This window comes from Tenrec ecaudatus, chromosome 16 (assembly GCF_050624435.1).
Source record: "Tenrec ecaudatus isolate mTenEca1 chromosome 16, mTenEca1.hap1, whole genome shotgun sequence".
In the NCBI taxonomy this organism is placed as follows: Eukaryota; Metazoa; Chordata; class Mammalia; order Afrosoricida; family Tenrecidae; genus Tenrec; species Tenrec ecaudatus.
This window is the reverse complement of record NC_134545.1, coordinates 80,931,961-80,954,537: the sequence shown is the minus strand read 5'-3', so window position 1 is coordinate 80,954,537 and position 22,577 is coordinate 80,931,961. Positions and strand designations below refer to the sequence as shown.

Sequence of the window (22,577 nt, the reverse complement as noted above, 5' to 3'; positions counted from 1 at the left end):
TAGGAATCAAAGGACATTAATAGAGGTCTAAATACAGGCATGTACATATGTAAATATATTTATTTATGATGATGGGGAGATATATCTATGTCCATATATTTATATGTTAACTATTAAGGTAGCAGACAGACATTGGGCCTCTATTCAAGTACACCCTCAATGCAAGAACACTTTGTTTTAATAACCTGGTATTCTGTGATGCTCATAATCCCAACACGATCACTGAAGATAAAGTGTGTGCATAAGCAAATGTGGTGAAGAAAGCTATGGTGCTCAGCTATCAAAAGATATAGTGTCTGGAGTCTTAAAGGCTTGAAGATAAACAAGCAGCAGCTAGCTGAGAAGCAACAAAGCCCATATAGATGAGGCACACCAGCCTGTGTGATCATGAGGTGTCAGTGGGATCAGGTATCAGGCATCAAAGACCCAGAACAAAAAATCATATCAACGTGAATGAGGGGGAGTGCAGAGTGGAGACCCAAAGCCCATCTGTAGATTATTGGACATCCCCTTACAGAAGAGTCCTAAGGAAGAGATGAGTTGGTCAGGGTGCAGCATAGCACCAATGAAACAAAACTTTCTTCTAGTTCTTTAATGCTTCCTCTCTACCTCTCCACCCCACCTCACCCCACACACTCATGACCCCAATTCTACCGTACAGATCTGGCTAGACCAGAGCATGTCCACTGGTATACCTAAGAGCTGGAAGCACTGAGAATCCAGGGCAGATAACCCCTCAGGACCAATAATGAGAGTAGTAATACCAGGAGTGTAAGGATAAGGTGAGGGGAGAAATGGAGAACTGACCACAGTGAGCTACATATAACCCCCTCCCAGGGGGATGGACAACATAAAGGTGAGTGAAGGGAGACAGCGGTCAGTGTAAGACATGGAAAAAAAAGTATAAATTATCAAGGGGTTATGAGGGAGGGATGGGGGAAGGAGGAGGAGGAAATAAGCTGATACCAAGGGCTCAAGTAGAAAGAAAAGGTTTTGAAAATTATGATGGCAACATATGTACACATGTGCTTAACACATGGATGGGTGGATGGATTGTAAGAAGAGCTCTAAGAGCTTCCAATAAAATGATATTTTTTAAGAAAGAGAGAATTGAGCAAAACCATTATTCTAGCATGCTAGCTGGATGGGGCTATTTTGCATGAAACATACAACCTTTGGGGCAGGGAGTGGAGTGGAAAATACATCATAAGTACTTAAAACATTTTTGTTTCACTATGGATTTTCTCATTTATTAATCTTTCTGGAGTCCAAGCCAATCAATAAGCTAGCTCACAGAGGAGTTTCAGTCATCTTGAATATACTGAGACTGTCTCTTCTAGAACCATCTTTCAAATTGAATTTGAATCTTCTGGACAGGATCCCTTTGGCCTGTTTTTGAGCGATGGAGACGGTAACTGTTCTCAAATATTCATGAGGTAATTCCTGGCATTTCCTGGGCCTCAGTTTCCCCTTATGTAAAATAAGGGTTTCAAGGTGGCTGGTGTCTGAGGCAATTTAGGTCTAACATTTTTATGATTGCTTTAGGCTTTTACTTATTCACATTATTTGCGATGGTCTTCGTTGGATGCCAGCTCATCTAAAAACTTAGCAAAGTCACTGCTTCTAGAATGATAGAGCATGGTAGGCGATCAGACCCTGGAGTACAGACCAAGCCACGAGGGTCAGGAAGACTGGGGCCAACTGGGGCAGAGCCAGGGAGCCATTCAACAGGGATCCTGGACAAAGGGACAAAGGGACAAAGGGCTATGAGACTAGAAAGTGGAAACAGGACCTCTTTAGCCCGGGACCACGATGGGCCTCTACAAGGTCATGGGAACATTCCATTATTTTTTTATTCTATTTTCCCATGAACTTTTTGAAGCCCCCTGTCTCTCCAGATTGGGTAAGAGCAGAGGTCACCCATGGTTCTCATGTAGGCATGGAAGAACCAGCTTGGAATCTGGCATGAAGGATCTCAAACTGGGGTGACATGGGATGACAGGGGAAGGCAGATGTCACTGAGAGACCTCAAGCCAGGCCTGCCCCTTCTAAGGGGCATGTGGCAGGCTAACAGTGTGCTGTCCCCGTGAGCTCAAGATTTTTAGATACTGATTCCGTTTGGGAGGAGGTGGAGACTAAGTGGAACACATGTGGTGGTATGTCAGACTGCTCCGTAGAAGCCAGAATGGCGAGCCTTGTCTCACGTATTTTTGGACATGTTATCAGGAAAGACTAGGCCCTGGAAAAGGATATCAAACTTGGCATTGAAAAAGAGGAAGAAGTTCGACAAGATGGATTGACATGGTGGCTGCAGCAATGGGCTCAGTCAGTGTTTCAGTTATGAATCAGAACCGACTCCACAGCTCCTAATAAGAACAACCACCGACTGGGTGGGAGGAGCCCTGGTGGAATAATGGTTAAAGCACTCACTGCTAACTGCAAGGTTGACAGTTTAAGCCCACCAGCCACTTGCCTGCTTCCATAAAGATTACAGCCTTGGAAACTCCATGGGGTTACTCTGTCCTAAAAGGCTGCTATGGGTTGGAATTGGCTCGTTGGTAGTGGGAAACTAGGTGCTCAGTGAAGAAAGGCTGGGGAAGGGTGACCCAATTTTCTTAATGATCCTGGCCCGTTTATCTTCAGCCCCACTGAATCTCTGCTTTAGATCCAGCTAACATGGAACGTTTCTTTCCCAAGCTCTTTATTCCTAGAAGAAAGGATCATGTGTTCATTCTGGAGCATGACCCTTAGGGATTCTCACTTCCTGCCTAAGGATTTCCAATCTATGTTTGTCTTCCTGAAGGAATTCTGGAGGAAAACAAATTTCAGCACTCTGCTGAATATCTAGCAATGTTTTTGCCAATCAAGCAAGAGGCCATCTGGTTGACTCTTTCCTCTGGCCCTTTTCGAGGACTTAGGGTGAGGAAGGATGCCCAGAGTGGAACTCATAACCCCGGTTCCCCTGTCACTTGTCCCAAACCCCTATCCTTAAGGTCAAGATTAATAACAGAGAGTGAGCTTGAAAGATCAGTACCATATGGCCAGCCTCACTATGAGACACAACAGCCCTCACTGACCCACAGGCCTATAGAGGACAATACTGGAGACACAATGTGGGAATTTCACCTGGTCTGATCCCACCACACCAAGCAACAGAACAGCAAGGGGAACAGAGCAACGAAGTCCCCAGAGAATACAAAAAATAAACTTTGGGGCCAGGGCTTGGCCCTGGAAAACTCGACCGGAAAGCACTCTTAAAGGCCAACAACCAGTCCTTGAACTAACTACAAGCTTTTCTTTGTTGTTGTTGCTATGTTTTCTGTTTGTTTTGTCATTAGCTTTTTGTTGTTGTTTTGTTTTATATTGTTGCTTGGTTTTGCTCTGTCTTGTTTTTTGTGTATGTTATTATCTCCGCAGGTCTGTCTAAATAAGATAGGCTGGATGAACAATCTGGAGGAGAAAACAATGGGACGGACAGTTCTGGGGGGACCTGGAAGAGGGGGAGGTGGGGGGAAAGGAGGTGGTGTTAACAAACCCAGGAACAAGGGAACAACAAGAGACCCAAATCAGTAGTGAGGAGGGTGTGGGAGGCCTGGTATGGTGTGACCAAGGGTAATGTAACTGAGAGGAATCACTGAAACCCAAATGAAGGCTGAGCCTGATAGTGGGACAAGAAGAAAGTAAAAGGAAATAAAGGAAAGAGCTAGGAGGCAAAGGGCATTTATAGAGGTCTAAATACAGGCATGTACATATGTAAATATATTTATATATGAGGATGGGGAAATAGATCTATGTGCATATATTTATAGGTTTAGTATTAAGGTGGACATTGGGCCTCCACTCAAGTACTCCCTCAGTGCAAGAATACTCTGTTTTATTAAACTGGCATTCTATGATGTTCACCTTCCCGACACAATTGCTGAAGACAAAGTGGGTGCATAAGCAAATGTAGTTAAGAAAGCTGATGGAGACCAGCTATCAAAAGATATAGAGTCTAGGATCTTAAAGACTTGAAGGTAAACAAGCGGCCATCTAGCTCAGAAGCAACAAAGCCCACATGGAAGAAGCACACCAGCCTGCATGATCATGAGGTACTGAAGGGATCAGTTACCAAGCATCAAAGAACAAAAAAATCATATCATTGTGTGCTCACCTCCCCAATACGATCTTTGAAGATAAATGGGTGCATAAACAAATGTGGCGAAGAAAGCTGATGGTGCATGGTTATCAAAAGATATAGTGTCAGGGGTCTTAAAGGCTTGAAGGTAAACAAGAGGCCATCTAGCTCAGAAGCAACAAAGCCACATGGAAGAAGCACACCAGTCTGTGAGATCACGAGATGTCAAAGGGATCAGGTATCAGGCATCATAGAACAAAAAATCATATCATTATGAATGAGGGGGAGTATAGAGTAGGGACCCAAAGCCCATCTGTAGGCAACTGGACATCCCCTTACAGAAGGGTTGTCGGGAGGAGATGAGCTAGTCAGGGTGCAATGTAGCAACAATGAATGAAACATAAAAATTTCCTCTAGTTCCTAAATGTTCCCCCTCCAACCCCACCACCCACCCACACAATCATGATCCTAATTCTACCTTACAAATCTGGCTAGACCAGAGGATGTACAGTGGTGCAGATAAGAACTGGAAACACAGGGAATCTAGGACAGGTGATCCGTTCATGACCAGTAGTGAGAGTGGTGATGCCAGGAGGGTGGAGGGAGGGTGGGGTGAAAAGGGGGAGCCAATTACAGGAGTCTACATATAACCTCCTCCTGGGGGATGGACAACAGAAAAGTGGGTGAAGGGAGATGTCGGACAGTGTAAGATATGACAAAAGTAATAATTTATTATCAAAGGTTCATGAGGGAGTGGGGAGGGAGGGGGGAAAACGAGGAGCTGATGCCAAAGGCTTAGGTGGAGAGCAAATTTTTTGAGACTGATGAAGGCAACAAATGTACAAATGTGCTTGACACGATTGATGTATGCATGGATTGTGATAAGAGTTGTATGATCCCTCAATAAAATGATTTTTTAAAAAAGATCAGTGTGAACTCTGAGTCAGTGATGTTTAGGGAGTGATCACAAATCATGCTAACCATTCCTGGGAGTTTTAATGTTTTCCTCTCTCTTCCAGCATTTTTCTCTCAACTTTACACTGCCGGCTAACACGGTAAGTATGTCAGCCCTAACATACTGGGGCTACTCAGGGAAGGCCAATGTAGATTTCCCTTGGATGTCTAGAATGCCAGCCCACAAACTGCATACACAATGGTAAAGTATGCAGCTTTTCAAAATCATTTCTTAATAGTAAGAGGTGCTGATTTTTTTAATGATTAAAAAGTACATACAGAAAATGAAGGAAGTAGAACAAAAAGCACTTAAATTTCTATCAGGAGAAAACATTTTGGTGTTGCCTATTCAACACTTTTTTTGACTTTACATAAATTTTAACTTTCTTAATTTTTGTTCTTTGTACAATTGTTTTTACTGTACATATAATTTCATTGTACTTTAAACTTTTTGTCTTTATCAATATAACAGATGATGATCATTTGATATTATCTCCAAGTGGATTATACCTTCAGTTGATTTATTGCAATTAGAAATAATTTTGTGATAAACATCATTATATATAATCTTTTGTCTGTACTTAAGATTATTTCTTTAGTATATAGTCTCACTTATTGCCATCGAATTGATTCAGACTCAGTGTCCCTGTAGGACAGAGTAGAACTGCTCCTATGGGATTCCAAAGCTATCAGTCTTTACGGAATCAGGCTTCCCTTATCTCTCCTGGAGTGACTGGTGGTTTCAATTGCTGACCTTGTGGTTAGAGCCCAACTCCTAACCCACTAGCCCTCCAGGGCTCCTAATCTATGGTCAAGAAGTGGCATTATGAGATCAACAAGCAGGGAAGATAGATTTTCAGTGGTAGCGGTGTTATCTTTCCATTTATACTTGACCTTCATCTTTTGCTCTCCTGTATGTAAAGATAACACAACATCCAGGATTTTTTTTTCTGACCAGTGATGCTATTATGGTTGACCTAGACAAATTTCCTTCTCCAACTATTCAGTGGGTTGGACTCAATTTTTTTCTAATCAATTACTTCTATGGTTATTCAAAGAGAATAAATGGAATAGGCCCAGGGCCTTCTATGTTAACCCCAAATTCTGCCATGGAATGTAATTTTCACGAACTAGTTGCTAACATAGAATCTTATTCCTTTGAGATTTATGGCTCAAGGCTAGACTCTCACCGAAACAACCTCATAAATGAACGAAGTCCATTGCAGCTTCTTGAATGGAAATGTGAGTCAGAATCATGCAATGCATCTGGTGAATGTGGAATTGCCACCAGAAGCGTCAATACTTTGCACCATCAGATGCCCCTGCAAATGAATCATTTGCTTCGTTGTACACTTTCAACAAAGAAGGCTGTGTTTCCAAGATCCTTGGTTCCTCCAGGATTAACATTTCTTTCCCTTCTGAGCAACGGGGACCAGTAGGCTCCACTGTGCTGGGAGGGTGGGGCTAGAGGCAAGTGAAATTCTTTTTGATTTGCCAACTGTGTTATGTTAAATTCACAGTTGGATACTGAGATGCTGCTTGAATTTCTAAGTTCCCTATCTTTGTATTCAAATTTCATTCCAATTCTTACTTAGGGAATAATAACTTAAGGCCTTACTTGGTAATTAAAAAAATTAAACAACTCAGCAAAGGAATACATTTGAGACCGTATAGCTGAATCTCGGACAGGCTGTCTTATAGAATATGTATTCCCTAGATTTTGTTTTCTTAAGATGAATATTCTTTATCTACAGACTTCCTCTCCAGTTGCTACAGGTGGGAAAGAAGCAGTAAGTACATTGCTTAAATTATCAAATGGTGGTTTGGCAACCCTTATTTGTTCTGAGGTTAAATTTGGTATTTCAATAACTCAACTCAAAAGTAGAGAAGAGTTTAGAATGTCTTCATAGAGTTCAACATAGAATTACCATATGACCCAGCATTTCCATCCCTGGGTATAAATCGGCCCCAAAGAATTAAAGCCAGAAGTTCACACAGACACATCCACACCAGTGCTCACAGCAGTGTAACTCACAATAGCCCAAGGGTGGAAACAACCCAAGCGTCCTTCAACAGATGAATGGATAACCAAAATGTAGATTTGCCATACTATGGCATATGAAGAGATGACATTCTTATGCCTGCTGAGAGATTGACGAACCATAGAAACAGTGAAGTACATCAGACGCAAAAGAGAAAATACATGTGTTACACGATTCTACTTATGTGAAATTTCTATAGGCAAATACATAGAGACAGATGTTTATTAAGGCTACCAGGGGCTGGAGGGAGGCTGAAATGCAGAGTTCTTGCATAAAGGGTATTGAGTTTGGGGTGTTGATCGTATAATCATTGTGAATATAGTTCGTGCTATTGAATGATACTTTTAAAAATGGCTAAAATGGCCTTTTAAAGAAGATGGCAGGAGCCAAAGGCAAAGAAGGAAGCCCCTGCTGCTCCCCAAATGGAAGCCAAAGCCAAGCCAAGAAGGCCGGGCTGAAAGGTGTCTAGAGCCACACACACACATCAGAAATCTGCACATCACCTCCCTTCTGGTGGCCCAAGAAGGCAGGCCACATTCCCTTGGAAGAGCGGCCCAGGAGAAACAAGCTTAACCTCTATTCAGTCATCAAGTTCCCCCACCCACTGAGCTAGCCACGAAGAAGAGTGAAGATAACACACTGCACTTCATGTGGATGTCAAGACCAACAAACCCCAGACTAAAATAGGCTGTTTTAACCTATGTTCTAAGAAGCTCTATGACATTGACGACATAGCCAACCAAGGTCACCACATCTAAGAGGCCTGATGGCGAAAAGAAGGCATTGTTTGATCGGCTCCTGACTGTGATGCTTTAGATGTTGCCAACAAAATCAAAATTACCTAAACTGAGTCCATCTGGTTAAGGCTAAATATAAACTTTTTCAACACAAAAACAAACAAATAAATAATGAGTAAAATGGCAGACTTTAAATATGTATACATTATCACAGAGGTTTAAAAATATGTAGAGGAGAACATCTCAAAACACCAATGCCTTTCACAAATTTGAACACAAAAACCCTAAGACAAAAACAATACCTATAAATAACTTCTAGTTGCATCAACATCAAGTTCAAAAAACAGATTAAAAACTAATCTGTGGTGATGTCAGGACCGAGTGTGTCCTCGGGGTGACTGGAAGGGAGCATGACAAGGCCCCTGGGGTGCTGGCAACATTTGGTGACCTGCCCTGGCAGCGGGTTACCTGGGTGTGCTCAGCGTTTGAAAGGCATCAAGTTCATGTCCGTGATTTCCCTAGCAAAGTGAAGATTCCAACATTCCAGGAGAGTGATGGATTTACAGGCATTCTGCAGATGAGCTTCGCTATCTCGAGATAGTCTGAAAACGTATGTGATTCCAAGGATGGCTATTTCCCCCAGAGCAGAGCAAAGCTGGAACCTGAACACTATTGGGTAATGTTTGTGGACATAAATCCAAGGAATTCATATCAAAGCTGTGTGGGATGTTCTACCACTCTGTTCAGTTTTGGTGTAGGCCAAGCTGATAGAAGAAATGATATGTAACGTTTGAATTATATCTTAGCTAGGAGGCTTAGCAGCTTTCCATCCTAGGGCTGTCGTGTTCATTGTCCGTTTTCCTATTGGATTACAATCCAATTACATAGATTTAAACTGTGAAATAAGTCTTTTGTCATATACGCTGCAAGCATTTTTCTCATGGTACATTTCATTGTGCCTTTGATTCTGTATTTAACACGTAGGGTCCCCATGGGTTTTTGTTTGGCTTCACTTTCAATCAGTCACAATTTGCCTTCATTCTTGGAGAGTTTGGGCATCCCGTGACTGTGCTTTTCTCTCTGTGTCCAGGACTGTGGGCCGTCTATTGGATTAGCCGCAGGCATTCCATCCCTGCTGGCCACAGCCGTGGTGGTGGCTTTATTAGTGATCTTGATTCGCCGAAGAAGCAGCAGCAACAATCCCATTGAGGTAACCACCAGCCTCTTTATTGCCCACTGTTTTATCAGCAACCAGTGTCTCAGTAAACTGGTTTCTTTCTGGATGCACAGTGTCAGCATTTAGGACCCCTGTGTGTTAGTCTGGGTAGACTAGATAAACAAATCCAGGGAGACTTGTATGTGTGTAAGAGAGAGGTTTATGTACAAGAGCAATTGAATATTCAGAAAACATCCCGGCCCGGTCCAGATCAAGTCCATAAGTCTGATATTAGCCCATATGTCCTATACCAATCTATAAGGTCCTCTTCAGACTCATGAAGCACATGCAGTGACACTGAATGCAGGAAGGTCACAAGCCAGTGGGTTGGAAGTTCTGGATCCAGTGGCGGTGGAAGCATCTCAGCGCTGGCAGTGGTCTTTACATACACGTGGCTTCTCCAGTTCCAGAGGTGTAGTTGATCAGGGTAGGTCCACGTGGCTTCTCCAGCTCCCAGGGTAATAGCACCATGTGTCTTGTCAGTAGAGCATCTCCAAGGGAGTGAGGAGAGAGAGAGAGAGAGAGAGAGAGAGAGAGAGAGAGAGAGAGAGAGAAAGAGAGAGACAGTGTCTCCCACCTTCAAGAAGGAAACCAGGAATTCCCAGAATTCTCAGGAAAAGGCCACGCCCACCGGGGTTTCATTGGCTGTGATCCGACTGACAGACTAGACTCCACCCCTTCACTCTTAATCCTCTCAAGTCCCACATTGACACCAGGTTATGTAACTACCGCGGGCCCCTGTTTCCTGAGGATAAGATGTGGAAGCTTCTGTGTCTTGGTTTCCTTCTTAGACTCAAGATGTTTCGCACGAGGCAGAGATGATATGACAGCACAACCCTCAGTTCACTTGAGAAGTGGCAACAAGAATGGTGGCAAAGAATAGCAGGAGACAAGGATGTTTACTGCCAAGGCAAGCTCAGGTCCAAACAGCAAACGACTATACAATGCTGAGAAAGAGAAGGGCACAAACTTTACAAAGACAGGATGGAGACGGACCATCTTAGGAAAGAAAAGATAGGAAATAAAAGGTGCCCCGGTGTTGATGGGAGAGATAGGTCCCAAAGTATCTGATTTGATTGATTTCTGACTCTTCCTCCCCATGTCTGCACACCCACAAATCACAGGGGAATCTACCTTTCCTCCAAATGCCAGAATGCTCTGACCATCATGCCTAGCATTCGAAGACACACAGGGGAATGTTCAACCAGGCTGTGCGGTTATGACACAAATGTGCCCTGTGGACTCATGTTCTAATTCTGTTCTCTGTGAGCATTCATGAGTGCCCCACACTCACACAGCATGAACAGGAAGAGGGAAAACAGGATCCAATCCCAGCCCTGACATTTGATGAACACAAGATCCTGGATGAGTAACTAAACCTTTCTGAGTCTGTTAGTTTGACTTCAGAGACAGAAGTCTGCAAGCGCCCCACTATTTCACAAGGACGGCAGAAAGACGAGGCTCCCGGCTCCCTCAAGGAGTAAGAGCCTCGGAAACTCACAGGGGCAGCTCCACCCTGTGCTGTCAGGGCTGCTGTGAGTCGATATCAACTCGACAGTGAGGAGAAAAAGATTTTACAAGGCAGGTAAAGTTGTAAGGAAGAATGGGATTATGAACGTAAAGATATTGACCATCAATAAACTTTGAAAACATCAAGAAGCAGTTACTGGTGGTATTCTATAAGGAAGTGTTTCTGAACTCCAGTGCCTTCTAAAATCATCTAGGAATCTTAAAAAATAGCAACTGCTAGATCCAAAGATGGTGGTGTCATGAGAACACGCTGGGCTGCGATCCGCGTGGTTGGCAGTTCGAAACCACCAGCAGCTCCTCGGGAGAAAGACTGGGCTTTCTACTCCTATGAACAGCAACTGTCCCAGAAACCCACATTGGGTCACTATGAGTGGCTCGATGGAAGTGAGTTTGGAGAACAGATGAAATCAGAACTGGGATGATAGATGTTCAACCTTGGTCTTTCATCAGCCGTTATGGTGGGTACCACTGCCCTGATCTCTGCGATCGAGTCCATGCTGGTTCATTGCGAGCCTGCATAGCGCGCAAATCTTTACTGGAGCAGATGCCTTGCCTTTCTCCCGAGGAGGGGTGGGGGGTTTGAACCACTGACCCCGAGGTTAGCAGTCTAACACTCACTCGGCAGTGTCACCAGGGCTCCTTTTGATTATGGATCATGTGAAACCTATACAGAATTAGGCTAAAGCCCAATTATCCCCTCATGGCCCAAACCAATGCCTCTCTGCTCCACCTACTCCTCCCCACTTTCAATGTTGCGTTATTTTCAGTCACCCACATTGGCTTCTTGTTTTTGTCTTCGAGGAAGGTGACAGGAGAGTTACAATCTGTTTGTTTTGCTCTTAAAGCTTCCTGACAATTCTAATATGCGTCCAGGTTTAAAATTGCCGACTTTAATTACAGTCATGGTCAAGTGTGATGGCTCTCCATTTCTCCTTCTTTCTTTGGGTACCACTTTAGGAACATGAGAGACCATGCGAGATTTCAGACATCTACGACCATCCCAAGATATCCGAGGTAAGGCTCTTGGTTATAATCTCTTCATATCAGACGCAGTAAATACGGTGAGCCCATGAAAGATTTATTTGCGGGCAGAGTACTCTGAACACACATGGAAAGAGATTACCAAGTGAAGGTAAGTGCCAAGACATTTCTCCATGGGTTTTTAATGGACCTGACCGGAATGCAAAGTTGACTTAATATTAGAAAACCAATTGACGTAATTTATTTCACTGACAAAAGAGAAAAATCATATGGCCATCTCAATAAACAAGAGTTAAAAAAATTCAGTAGCCTTAAAAAAGGTTTTTAAATTGTGATTTGGGTGAAGGTTTAGAGAGCAGGTCATCGGTTTTATATTCAATGACGCCTCCCCGTTTTGTTTCATCTCCTTGATTGACAGTAGCCTCCCTGTAACACCTAATTCTTCCCAAGGCCTCCTGTCTCCCTTCCTCCTCCTTTCTTAACCCTCCTGAACTTTGTCCTTGATCGAAGCTGCCCCTTGATCCCAAATGATCAGTTCTTCTCAGGTGTTCACACAGCAAGGCGTCCTGAGGGTGTTCGGTACAGCTATACTGAAGATCAGGGGTTCAAAACACCAGCTGCTCCGTGGGAGAAAGATGAGACTATCTGTCCCCATGTACAGCCTCTGGAACCTTATACAGGGTCCTTTCGAGTTGGAACCAACTTGATGGCAATGGGTGGGATGGGTGCACACATCAATAGTATTTTTTATCCCTCTTTCAGAGTGCTATTGTTTGTCTGAAAATTGAACTGCCACGGAGAGTTCTGTCCCTGACCCTAAAAAGGACCAAGAACCATATTCTTGGGAGTTCCACCAATCTCCAGTCAGCCAGCAAGACTGAACTCCTTCAAGATTTTGAATTTTTTTTTTTTTTGGTCCTATATATCTCTCCAACTCTATCAAGGACCTTCGAAGACAATCCCTTTCAGAGTAGTTGGCAGTGGTAGCCAGGCACTATTTAATTCTTCTTCTGATCTTAGGGTTGTGGAAACTGATATTTGTGTGGTCCATTTGTCCATTAAACTCACAGCCATCAAGTTGATTCTGACTCATGACCACCCTGTAGGGACAGAGTAGAATTGCCCTGGTGGGTTCCCAACGCTGCAAAACTGCTTGAGTAGCAAGACTTACCTTTCTTCTTCAGAGGGGTGGGTGGGGCTCAAACTCTTGTCTGTGGTTAGTGCAATGTGTAACCCACTCTTCCACAAGGACACGCGCGCGCACGTGCGCCTGCTTTCCTCCCATCCCCGCTCAGACCTGTGTCTATCCCTGCATCTTCTTGTTTATCACTGATATTGCAGGATTGTGCACGTAACAATATTTACCTCTTTTGCCTTTAACCCTCGCTCTCCTCCCAGTATCCTTCCTTGCCGCCACCATTCTTTGCCAACATCCTTCTTTTTGTAGACTGCCCTCCCCTTCACCCAAGTTCTTGAAATCTACTTGATTTCCTTTCTATTTGGAAGTTCTGTAAGCATACTACTTTCTCCCTTTATTTTGCAATTTTCTTCTTTTGTAATTATCATTGATTGTAAAATTGAGATCTAGGGTCTCCTCTTTTTAGTCTGAAATTTTTTTCTCTTAATGTGTTAAGGAATCTAAATACCATTCTTTTGAGTTCCCCATCAAGTAATTTTAATGCCATTTCTTCCTGAGAGAGATATTTTGGGTCTTTGACAGTCACTATTTGATAAGAACCTTTTAAAATGAAGAATAGAATGAGAATATTCTTACCTTGAAAAATATTATATCCTTAAATGTAGCAAACATCACCCCTGCAAAATGTTGGAAGCATTCTTTTTAAGACAAGAAACAAAACAAGGATGTCCACTCATAACACCTCTATTCAGTATTGTACTCGAGCATTTAGTTTATGCAATAGACTACAAAAATATATAGAAAGTGGAAGACTGGCAAGGAAGAAACAAAACTGTTGTTTATGCAGATGATCTGATGTCTATGAAGTAAATAAAGCCAAGTCACCTAAAGATAAATGATTAGAATTACCGAGAATCTTAAGAAGTTTACCATATATACAAGAAATAATGGCAAGTATACACTATGCTACTGGATAGAAGACTCAATAGCATGAAGACATCAACCAACTCTAAATTGATCTATATAGGACACGTAATTCCAATGGATTTTTAACATGGTATTTAGTTAAATCCTTCTAAAACCTCACAAAAGTGTAAGACAAGCCAAGGCACAAGGGGCAGCAAAATAAATAGATCAAATACTTTAAAAGCAATAATATCAGATGGAATAAATAGAAAATGAATAAGAAGATGATAGATTTAAACCCCACAATATCCTAGATGAGTTGAGTTGCCCCTGGATAGTGCAAATGGTTAAGTGCTTAATTACTAGATGGAAAGTTGGTAGTTCAAACACACCCAGAGAGGCCTCAGAATACAGGTCTGGTGGTCTACTTCCAAAGCTTCACACAGTTGAAAAGGCTGCACAGTTGTGCTTAGCACGCCTAGTATTCTACTTTGTTGTCGTGAGTCAGAATTAACTCAACAGCAACCAACGACAGCAACAACAAACATCAGTAATCACATTAAATGCATGTGACACAGTCTTCCTCAGTTAAAAGGCAGAGATTGTCAGAGTGGATTTATAAGCTGTCTGCCCAAAATTCACTTTAAATATAAAGACATAACTAGGCTAACAGTAAAAGAGTAGAAAAAGAGAAACCATGCTAACAAAAAGCAAAATACAATGTGAGTAGCTAGTTTTATATCAAAGTAGATTTCATAGCAAAAGTTATTACCAAATTAAAAATATCCCTTACCAGATGACTAGCTCCATCTCAGGTGGTCTCTTTATGTGTATGTTCATCTTTGGGGTTCTCACTATGTCCAGCTATTTCCCTTGTAGTTCGTTACCCTGTCAACTGGACCTCTCTTGGTGTTAGACTTTCAGCGTTATCTCAACTCAGGGAATCTACTTGTCTGCTTAGATTCCCCATCTATATACTGATACTGGTTTGACTGGAAAGACAAATCCAGAGAAACTCCTATGTCTGTCGGAGAGAGTTTTATATCAAAGAACAGTTGTATATTGAGAAAACATCCCAACCCAGTCCAGAACAAGTCCATAACTCTGATATTAGCCCATAAGTTCAATACTAGTTCATAAATTCCTCTTCAGACTCACACAGTACATGCAATGATGCCAAGTGAAGGAAGACAGGCTGGTGGGTGCAAAGTATTGTGGATCCAGTGGTGGTGGAAGCATCTCAGCACTGATGCAGGTCTCCACGTGGCTCTTCCAGCTCTCCAAATAGCAGGAAAATGAAGTAGAGAGAGTGTAGTCCACCACCCAAGAGAAAAAGTGAGGAAGTTCCCAGAATCCTCATGATTAGGCCACGCCCACAAGGAGGCTTCATCAGGCTGTGACCTGATTGACAGGCTAAACTCCACCTGTTCATCCTTTCATCAAGTGGACATGAATTTGACATGTGTGACTACCACAGATGCCCTAAAACGCTCCCGACATAGTAAGCTCAGACAATTGTGGGCCTCACTTGATTTAATTTTTTGCCTCTCAGAGATCACTTATCTTTATTGCCTTAAGTCCAGCGTCTTAAAAATATAATCAGTTTTATATTTTGTCTGAAACCATCTTTGTTTGATTGTTTTAGGTGGTGGGGGATAAATCTGGTTGCTGTTCTTTAATGTTGGATGAAAATGGAAGCATCTGATGTATTTAAAAAATAAACTAACATTTTCCCCTTTAAGAATCCTCAGGGCTCGCCCACACACGACACTATCATAGGGACAGAAGAAGGCCACATATATGTGACGACTGTGACAGGAAGCGAGGAGCCTGTGGATGACCGTCACCGCCGTCGTTCTCCTATGGAAATGGAGCGAAGGGGAGGACTGTGGTGGCTGATACCCAGACTGAGCCTAGAGTGATGCTGCCCACTGGAGTTGGAGACCTGGAATGGAGCAGAAAACCTAGGGATTTTTATTTTGGATGAGGAGGAATGTCACACACCTAATTCAATTGAGGTCTCATTTACAGACCGGGAAACATTGAGGTTGATTCATTCCCTCAGGGAATAGCTGATAAAATTCCTCTCGACGCTTAGATATTTTGTTTCACATGCGGCGAAGCACCAGGTGAGGTTCCTATACATGCCAAAGGGGGCCTTTGGTTCTTATTCCTGATCCACGGGAATTTGTATTTTATTGTGATTTGGGGGAAAGGACTTGTTTCCAGTGTCTTACCTTCTCATTTTCTTTTACATCTCCTTTCTTAAAAAAATTAAGCCTTTAACAGATTAGGCTAGTTGTTAAAGATACACTTTATTTTCCTTAAGAAAAGAAGCAATCCCCTGAGTTACCAAGAGTCCTCATGCTCATTCTGTACCCTGCTGTAAACGTAGGGAGGATGCTCTGAGGCGGCTGACTGCAATTAAAACGTCGACCACCAGGGGCAGTGTTGCACTCACGGAGCAGACTGGGAAAAGCCTATCAGTTGGCCTTGTTTTATTTCTTTCATCCCAGAGAGACCAGTCCTCTGGCTTTTTTGTTATCTCAGCTACTTCTCCCAGTTTGCCAATTGCTTCTCATTTTCTTTCTTTTTTTATTGGCTGGTGGCCTCTTGTATCCCTCAGTACTCAGCAGATTTACCCAGTGACTGTGGGCCATTCCCAGTAGGTGTCAGAGAACTAACCCTCCAGCCCTGCTCCAGGCCTCAGACACTTCTCTCATCCGTCCACCTTTGTGTCTTTGATCAGAGGATGGTTCAGGAAGGGAGTTCTGCAGGGGCTCTGTGCCTGCTTGCAGGGATGTGCCCATGTGTGGATGTGCCCGGGTGTGGAGGGTTCAGGGTGTGTCGAGGAAGCAAGGATTGTTACAAAGGCGGGCTGTATCCATTCTGGGGGTATGGAGAGAAAGACCAAGTCCCCGGATGACCACAGGGAAAAAGTGGTCGGCAGGAAGAAAGATGGCGAGTGCGTCCAGTTGATGAGCACAGGTGTGTGCCTGCCACTGGAGGAAAGCCTGGGGGCCCCAATGGACTTTGAGGCCGGCCTTCGCACTCACACCCACCGAGGAAGCTGCAGGCAGTCTCGTCCTCACCCAGGGCCACTGTTCTGGAGCAGGGGAGGCACCTAGGTGGGACAGGTTGGGTCCAGGGAAATGCTTGGTCCACCTAGCAGATCCATGTTTGATGCGGGGTATCCTGTGGAAACATGCCTTCCTCACATGCCAATTCCATGTGCTATCAGCCCCATGCGATCAAAGGTCCTCAGTGGTCACCCACACACGACCATAGAATGGGACCGCCCCACAGTGTTTCCTAGGCTGTCACTTTAACAAGAGCAGCTCCTCCTCCACGGGTGCCTGGTGGGCTCAAACTGCTGGCCTTTCCATTAGTAGCCAGGGCTTAACGATGATTCCCGGAGCATCCTTCGTTTCTCACAAAGGACCATGATTCCCCCTCCTCCCAGAAGAGCCACTAAGAGGTTCTGTCAACTCACTTTCCAAAGCTTCTTGCGGCTTTCACTTTTGTGTTCTGTCCCTTCTATGCCTGGTCCTCGAATCATATTCAGCCGATTTTAAGCAGATGTCCCCAGTGATGGTGGTGTTTGCACTTCTCTTGCTTGTTGGGGAGGGCCTTGACTGAGAACTCAGCTGTGTCCTCGCCTTTAACAGTTTTCATGTGAACCATTGGGTGGCTTGTTGACCTTGAGCCTCAGTTCTGTTCAGACAAGTTGGAGACGGCAGGTCCATCCTCCTTGCCCACAGGGCTATTGTCAGACTTGACTGAAATAATGCATGTGAATGAGCCTTTTAGTGATAAAGGAAGGTATTACTAGCATTCGAAACGGTCTGCTTTAATTCTACTCATAATCCTGTTGCCTAGAATCTTTATTTTAGACTGCGTTTACTAAAGTTGAAAGATTCCTTATTTCTGTTTTTCCCCTCTGTTATAATGAATGTGATATGGAATAAATTGGAATATTATATTGGAATGTGAACTTATTTTTGAATAAAGTGAAAGGTCCAAGGGCCATTCTATAGACCTGCGGAAAAGCTGTCCTTTTCCCTTGCCGCGAGAAAAGGTTATCGCACAGACTGTGGTATAGAAACCAAGCTCATGCCAGCAAGGTTCCTGGTATTGGCACTTTCCAGGCTGGGCTGACAGAGGGAAGAAGAAAACGCTGAGGCCAGCAGTCAGAAGGACCAGACACCCAGCCCTTGTGGGTCTCCTCTCTTCATGGGTCACCTGGGGGTTCTCCGGGCTTTCCTCTGAGGTCATAGGCACCCACTTCAAACATTCAAACATCGATGTTGATCAGACCTTGCAAAACAAAGCCTCTCTTTCCACCTGGCTGCCCGCCACCAGCAAACACAGGTGAGCACACACCGTTCTGTGCAGAAGAGGTTACATTTCGGGAGCTGAACGGGAGGGCATCCCCCTCGTTCTCTTCTTGGATTTCAGACGTGCTCTATACCTTGTTGTATCCTCCACATCACTATAGCACGGAGAGGAGAATATTTTACCAGAAAGACGTCTTAAACCCACACCCAGACGTTTTAATGTTTTCCTAGCAGGAGGGAAGCAGAGAGTTGCAGGTTACCTTTGTTATTCTGACCTGCTTGCTGCAAAAAGGAAAACACACACACACACACACACAAACACACACACAAATACACACACAAACACACACACAAACACACACACACAAATACACACACACAAATACACACACACACAAATACACACACAAACACACACACAAACACACACACTAAAAAACACGAGGGGAGAGTTTCTTAGTATTCTTGGAGGGATTTATAGAAGGCGTTTATTGGGTACTCATTCTTTGCTAATATTCTGATAGGGCTCTCCTGAGGCAATTTGGAAAAGACCTTAGATTTGGCCCATCAGTGGTTTCCAAGGGGGTTTCCGGGGCCAGTTAAGTTCAAGGTGGAGGGGTTAGCTCAGAAGGTGATGGAGACAGTTTACAGCCTCAGAAACCCTGCAGAGCAATTCTGCTCCGATGCCCTCAAGAGGCCACGGCTTTGCTCGGGCCCTTGTGCCAAGGTGCTCTAAGGCGGCTGCCCTCAGGTTAAATACTTAGCTGCTGGCTGAGAGGTGTGCGTTTGAACTGTCCAGTGAGGAAGCAGTAGGCCTCTAGACCCGGCCTCATACACATGTGTGTTGTCGTTGGGCGCTGCAGACTCATAGCACCCTACGGAGAGGAAACACTGCCTCGTCCTCACGATTGTTGTTCTTGAGGCCATGCTGCAGCCACGAGCCTTCCTGTTGCCCATCTTACTCTTTTCTCACCGACCCCCTGCCTCACCAAGCGTGATCCCCTTCTCCAGAAACGGGTCTCTCCGGGCAACCCGTCCAAAGCAGTGAGACAAGATGCCACCACTCACGCTTTTAAGGAGCCTGCTGGCTGCGCTTCCTCTCAGACAGGTTTGCTGGCTGTGCTTCCTCTCAGACAGGTTTGCTTATTCTGTTGGCAGTCCGGAGGAGCCCTGGTGGGCTAGTGAGTCATGCAACTGCGAGGTCAACAGCTCGGACTCACCAGCCGCTCTGTGGGAGAAAGATGAGGCTTTCAGTTGCTATAAAGAGAGACAGTCTCAGGGACCCACAGAGACAGTTCTGCCCTGTCCAAGAGGGTCGCGATGCGTTTGAGTCTCCATAGCAGCGAGTGTTCTGGCAGTCCTTGGCACCTTCCATATCCTTCCCAAGGACATTTTTGGAATTTTGAAGAAGCCTTTTCAAGCAAGGAGAGTTGCTCAGGGGATTCATTAGAACCTTTGAAGGTCTCTGGTTGGGAAACACCAATTGAATGGACCACTAGGCTTTTGTGTGGTGGGGAACATTGATCTGAGAATGGGGGGGGATGGAGGCAGGAAGACCTCAGGGTGCTCACCAGCACCCTTCCCAACCACCAGTCACCTAGGTTCTTTTGTCTGCCCTCCCAATTCCTGCCACATCCTCATACCACTGACTACTGCTTACTGGATGGTCTGTTCTAGCCATTTACTTCTCTGACTTGAATAGATGCGCTCAACAAGGCCCGGGGCCCTGCGGGTGTGAGACTGAAACTGGGTCACAGGTAGGGCTTTCCCGGCAGCACGCTTCATGAGGGAAGCCCATCTCAGGCCCTGCTTCTGCTCAATGGAAACAGGCCTCCTTTCTAGGCCATAAATTTCATATTTATAATCAGACAAGCAGACATGTTTGACTGGCACATCCACTGCCTTATGGAGAACGACTGTTATATAGTAGGCACTTAATAGTTATTGTTCTGTCATGATCACATATTCATCAACCTACCACCTGAAGTCACCTTGACTATCACACTTGGGAAACATGGGGATGGAGGAGAGGGATTAAAAAAGCAATTCGGGGGGTGGGGGATTCAAGGCACGTGAGTATTAGACCATGAGGCCTTTCTCAGTGGGAGTGGTTGCTGCCCAGCCCCCTCCTGACGTCCAGCTTTCCTAAGTCCTCCATTGAAGACATGACATAGGTGCTTATACCCAAAGCCCTGTCCAGGGGATGATACTATTTTCATCCTGACCTGCCTTTTGGAGCCAGGATAGGCGCTGGGTGACCTGGAAGGGCCTTTCACGGGGAAGGGGAGTGGCAGCATTCCTGTGACACATGTCAACCCTGAGGGATCCCTCAGGAATATCAATGATCAATAGGAAAAGTAACTTTCGTACCATCGCTAAAAAGGGGCTTTTGCTCTCTGAGGTTGACCTCTGGCTCTCCAGGTGAGAAATAAGCCCGGAGAAGGTATGTGGCTTGATGCTAATGCACAGAGTGGTGGTGGTGGGGCCCCAGCACTCGGCTCACATTCCTGGGCTCTCTACTCTGCTCGAGGGACTGGTAAGACACTGTCCCTAGGAAAGCAGGTAAGACCACCGGTACCTGGGGTGCTGGGCTCCAATGGGAACACACATGCCCCGCCTCCAAAGGGCAGCACTGCCCTGCTAGAGCCACCAGACCCCCACTGTGACTCTGGGCTGGGTGTTGCCGTGCCTTTTGCTTTCCAAGAAGAACCATGAATTCTATCTCTTAAAAACGCCCAGTCTATCAGGTTGTTGCCCATGATCTTGGTTTCCTCCTGCTGCTAGAGCAGAAATATAGTATGCGGGTATCTTTGAAGAACACACTTTTAGTTTCTCACAGTTCCGCAGGTTCAAAGTCTGACTCAGGGTCTTGGCCACACGGATTTCTTCCTTGTAGGTAGTTCTGGGCATTTCTTGGTTCTTTGGCTTGTAGATAATTCTTCCTGCCCACCCCCACCCCCCCTTAGATGTGAGTGTGTCTGTGTCTCCTTTGCTCTTCTTTTCACAACTCAGAAGTGATTGTATTTAGAACCCACCCTACTTTGGTATGACCTAATTGAGCAGATCAAAAGATTGCATGCCTAGGATTCTGACACATATTTTGGAAGGACACAGTTCAAAAGATGTCACTGACAGGGAATCAACACTCACAGTGACCCTGTGGAACCGCCCAGGGTTTCCAAGGCTGTCATCTGTACAGAAGCAGTCAGCCACCCCTTTCTTCCGTGGAGCAGCTGGTGGGGTCGAACCAGAGTTAACAGTCCAGCCACTGGGGCTTTTATTCCATTCCTGACAACTACAAATCCCAAAACTGCCTAAAACATCATGCAGCCACCCCACCCCCCAAAATCCATGGGCTGGCCTTGGCCCAGGGACTGTCAGTTCTTGACCCCTGTCAGATATCACAAACTCTTCCTTTTAAAAAAAAATAGTTTTTCTTTCTTTTTAAAAAATCATTTTATTAGGGGCTTATACAACTCTTATCACAATCCATACATATACCAATCAATCGTGTAAAGCACATTTGTACATTCAATGCCCTCATCATTCTCAAAATATTTATAAATTACTATTTTGCCATATCTTGTGCTGTCCGGCGTCTCCCTTCACCCACTTTGCTGTGTAAAAGAATGGCTTTATTGGCATGTCGTTCACAGATAAAATCATGGTTCAGCCACATCAAGAAGAGTTGTCCAAGCATCACCACAACCAGTTTCAGAATAGTTTCTTCTTTCTCATTCTGGTTGTTAGTTCCTCGTTTCTCCCCCCCCCCACCCTGCCACCTCCCCCGTCATGCCCCTAGGTGAGAATTAATCGTTATGCCTCTGTCGATGCCCCTACCCTGCGTTTCATGTTGCCCTGTTATGGGTCCCAAGCAATTGGCTTCAAGTAACAATCTGCTTTCAACAGGACTTGAGAGTATTCTGAACTTTCCTAAGATAGATTTGTGCCATACTATGAAGCATAGTTAATGAACTTGATTTTATAGCAAAATGTAGCCAGGAAGCAAAGCACCAAAAGTGAAACGAAACTAACAATAAAACGGGAGGATGTTTCCACAGCTTTTTTTAGGCATTTCTTTCCCACGGCTCAATGTACTCCAATCCCAGATGTTCAAAAATCTCTTCTTCACTCTCTGCTTTCAGAAACACCCTCTGGAAACATAACAAGAAGACATGTGTACATTCAGGTGTTTTGTGAAGCGTCTTAGTGCGGACACAGTGAAACGACCGCTTGTAAAACAGTCCTGTCACAATTCAGTTTTGGAACATAGAGGGCCGTCTGAAGGAAGTTCTGTCATTTTTCTATTTTCCCACCCCAAAACACAGTTAGCACAACATGAGTTAAAATGATGACATCTTGACATATTCAGCAAAAAAGGCTTTTGGATGTTTCCTATGGGCCTGACATTCTTACCCACAACCGCTCATTAAAAGCACCTGAAGGAGGTTTTATACGTAACATTTAGGCCATACCTGGTCCAAAGAAATCAGAATCTCCAGGCCAGAGATCTTGACATCAGTCGGCTGAAAAGCCTACTGGGTTGTTATTATGTGTGGTCAAAATTGTGAACTGCTGCAAGAAGTAATTACAGGCCATTTGTAGGTCGTAGATTTTCC

At 44.4% G+C, this 22,577-nt stretch overlaps 2 protein-coding genes across 2 annotated transcripts in view; one reads left to right on the top strand and one right to left on the bottom strand.

Moving 5' to 3' along the window:
• The first annotated feature begins 1,402 nt into the window (after positions 1 to 1,402).
• On the top strand, positions 1,403 to 15,603 carry OPALIN (oligodendrocytic myelin paranodal and inner loop protein). The gene is made up of 6 exons (XM_075533449.1): positions 1,403 to 1,411; positions 5,137 to 5,172; positions 6,826 to 6,861; positions 8,941 to 9,060; positions 11,554 to 11,610; positions 15,364 to 15,603. The coding sequence occupies exons 1-6, from the start codon at positions 1,403 to 1,405 to the stop codon at positions 15,541 to 15,543; spliced, it is 438 nt and encodes a 145-aa protein (XP_075389564.1). The 3' UTR covers positions 15,544 to 15,603.
• A 6,143-nt stretch (positions 15,604 to 21,746) lies between these two features.
• Positions 21,747 to 22,577, bottom strand: part of DNTT (DNA nucleotidylexotransferase) — a 41,852-nt gene continuing 41,021 nt past the window's right edge. Inside the window, exon 12 of the mRNA XM_075533448.1 lies at positions 21,747 to 22,112. Coding sequence (XP_075389563.1) covers positions 22,026 to 22,112 — 87 coding nt within the window. The 3' untranslated portion in view covers positions 21,747 to 22,025. The remainder of the gene's footprint in view (positions 22,113 to 22,577) is intronic.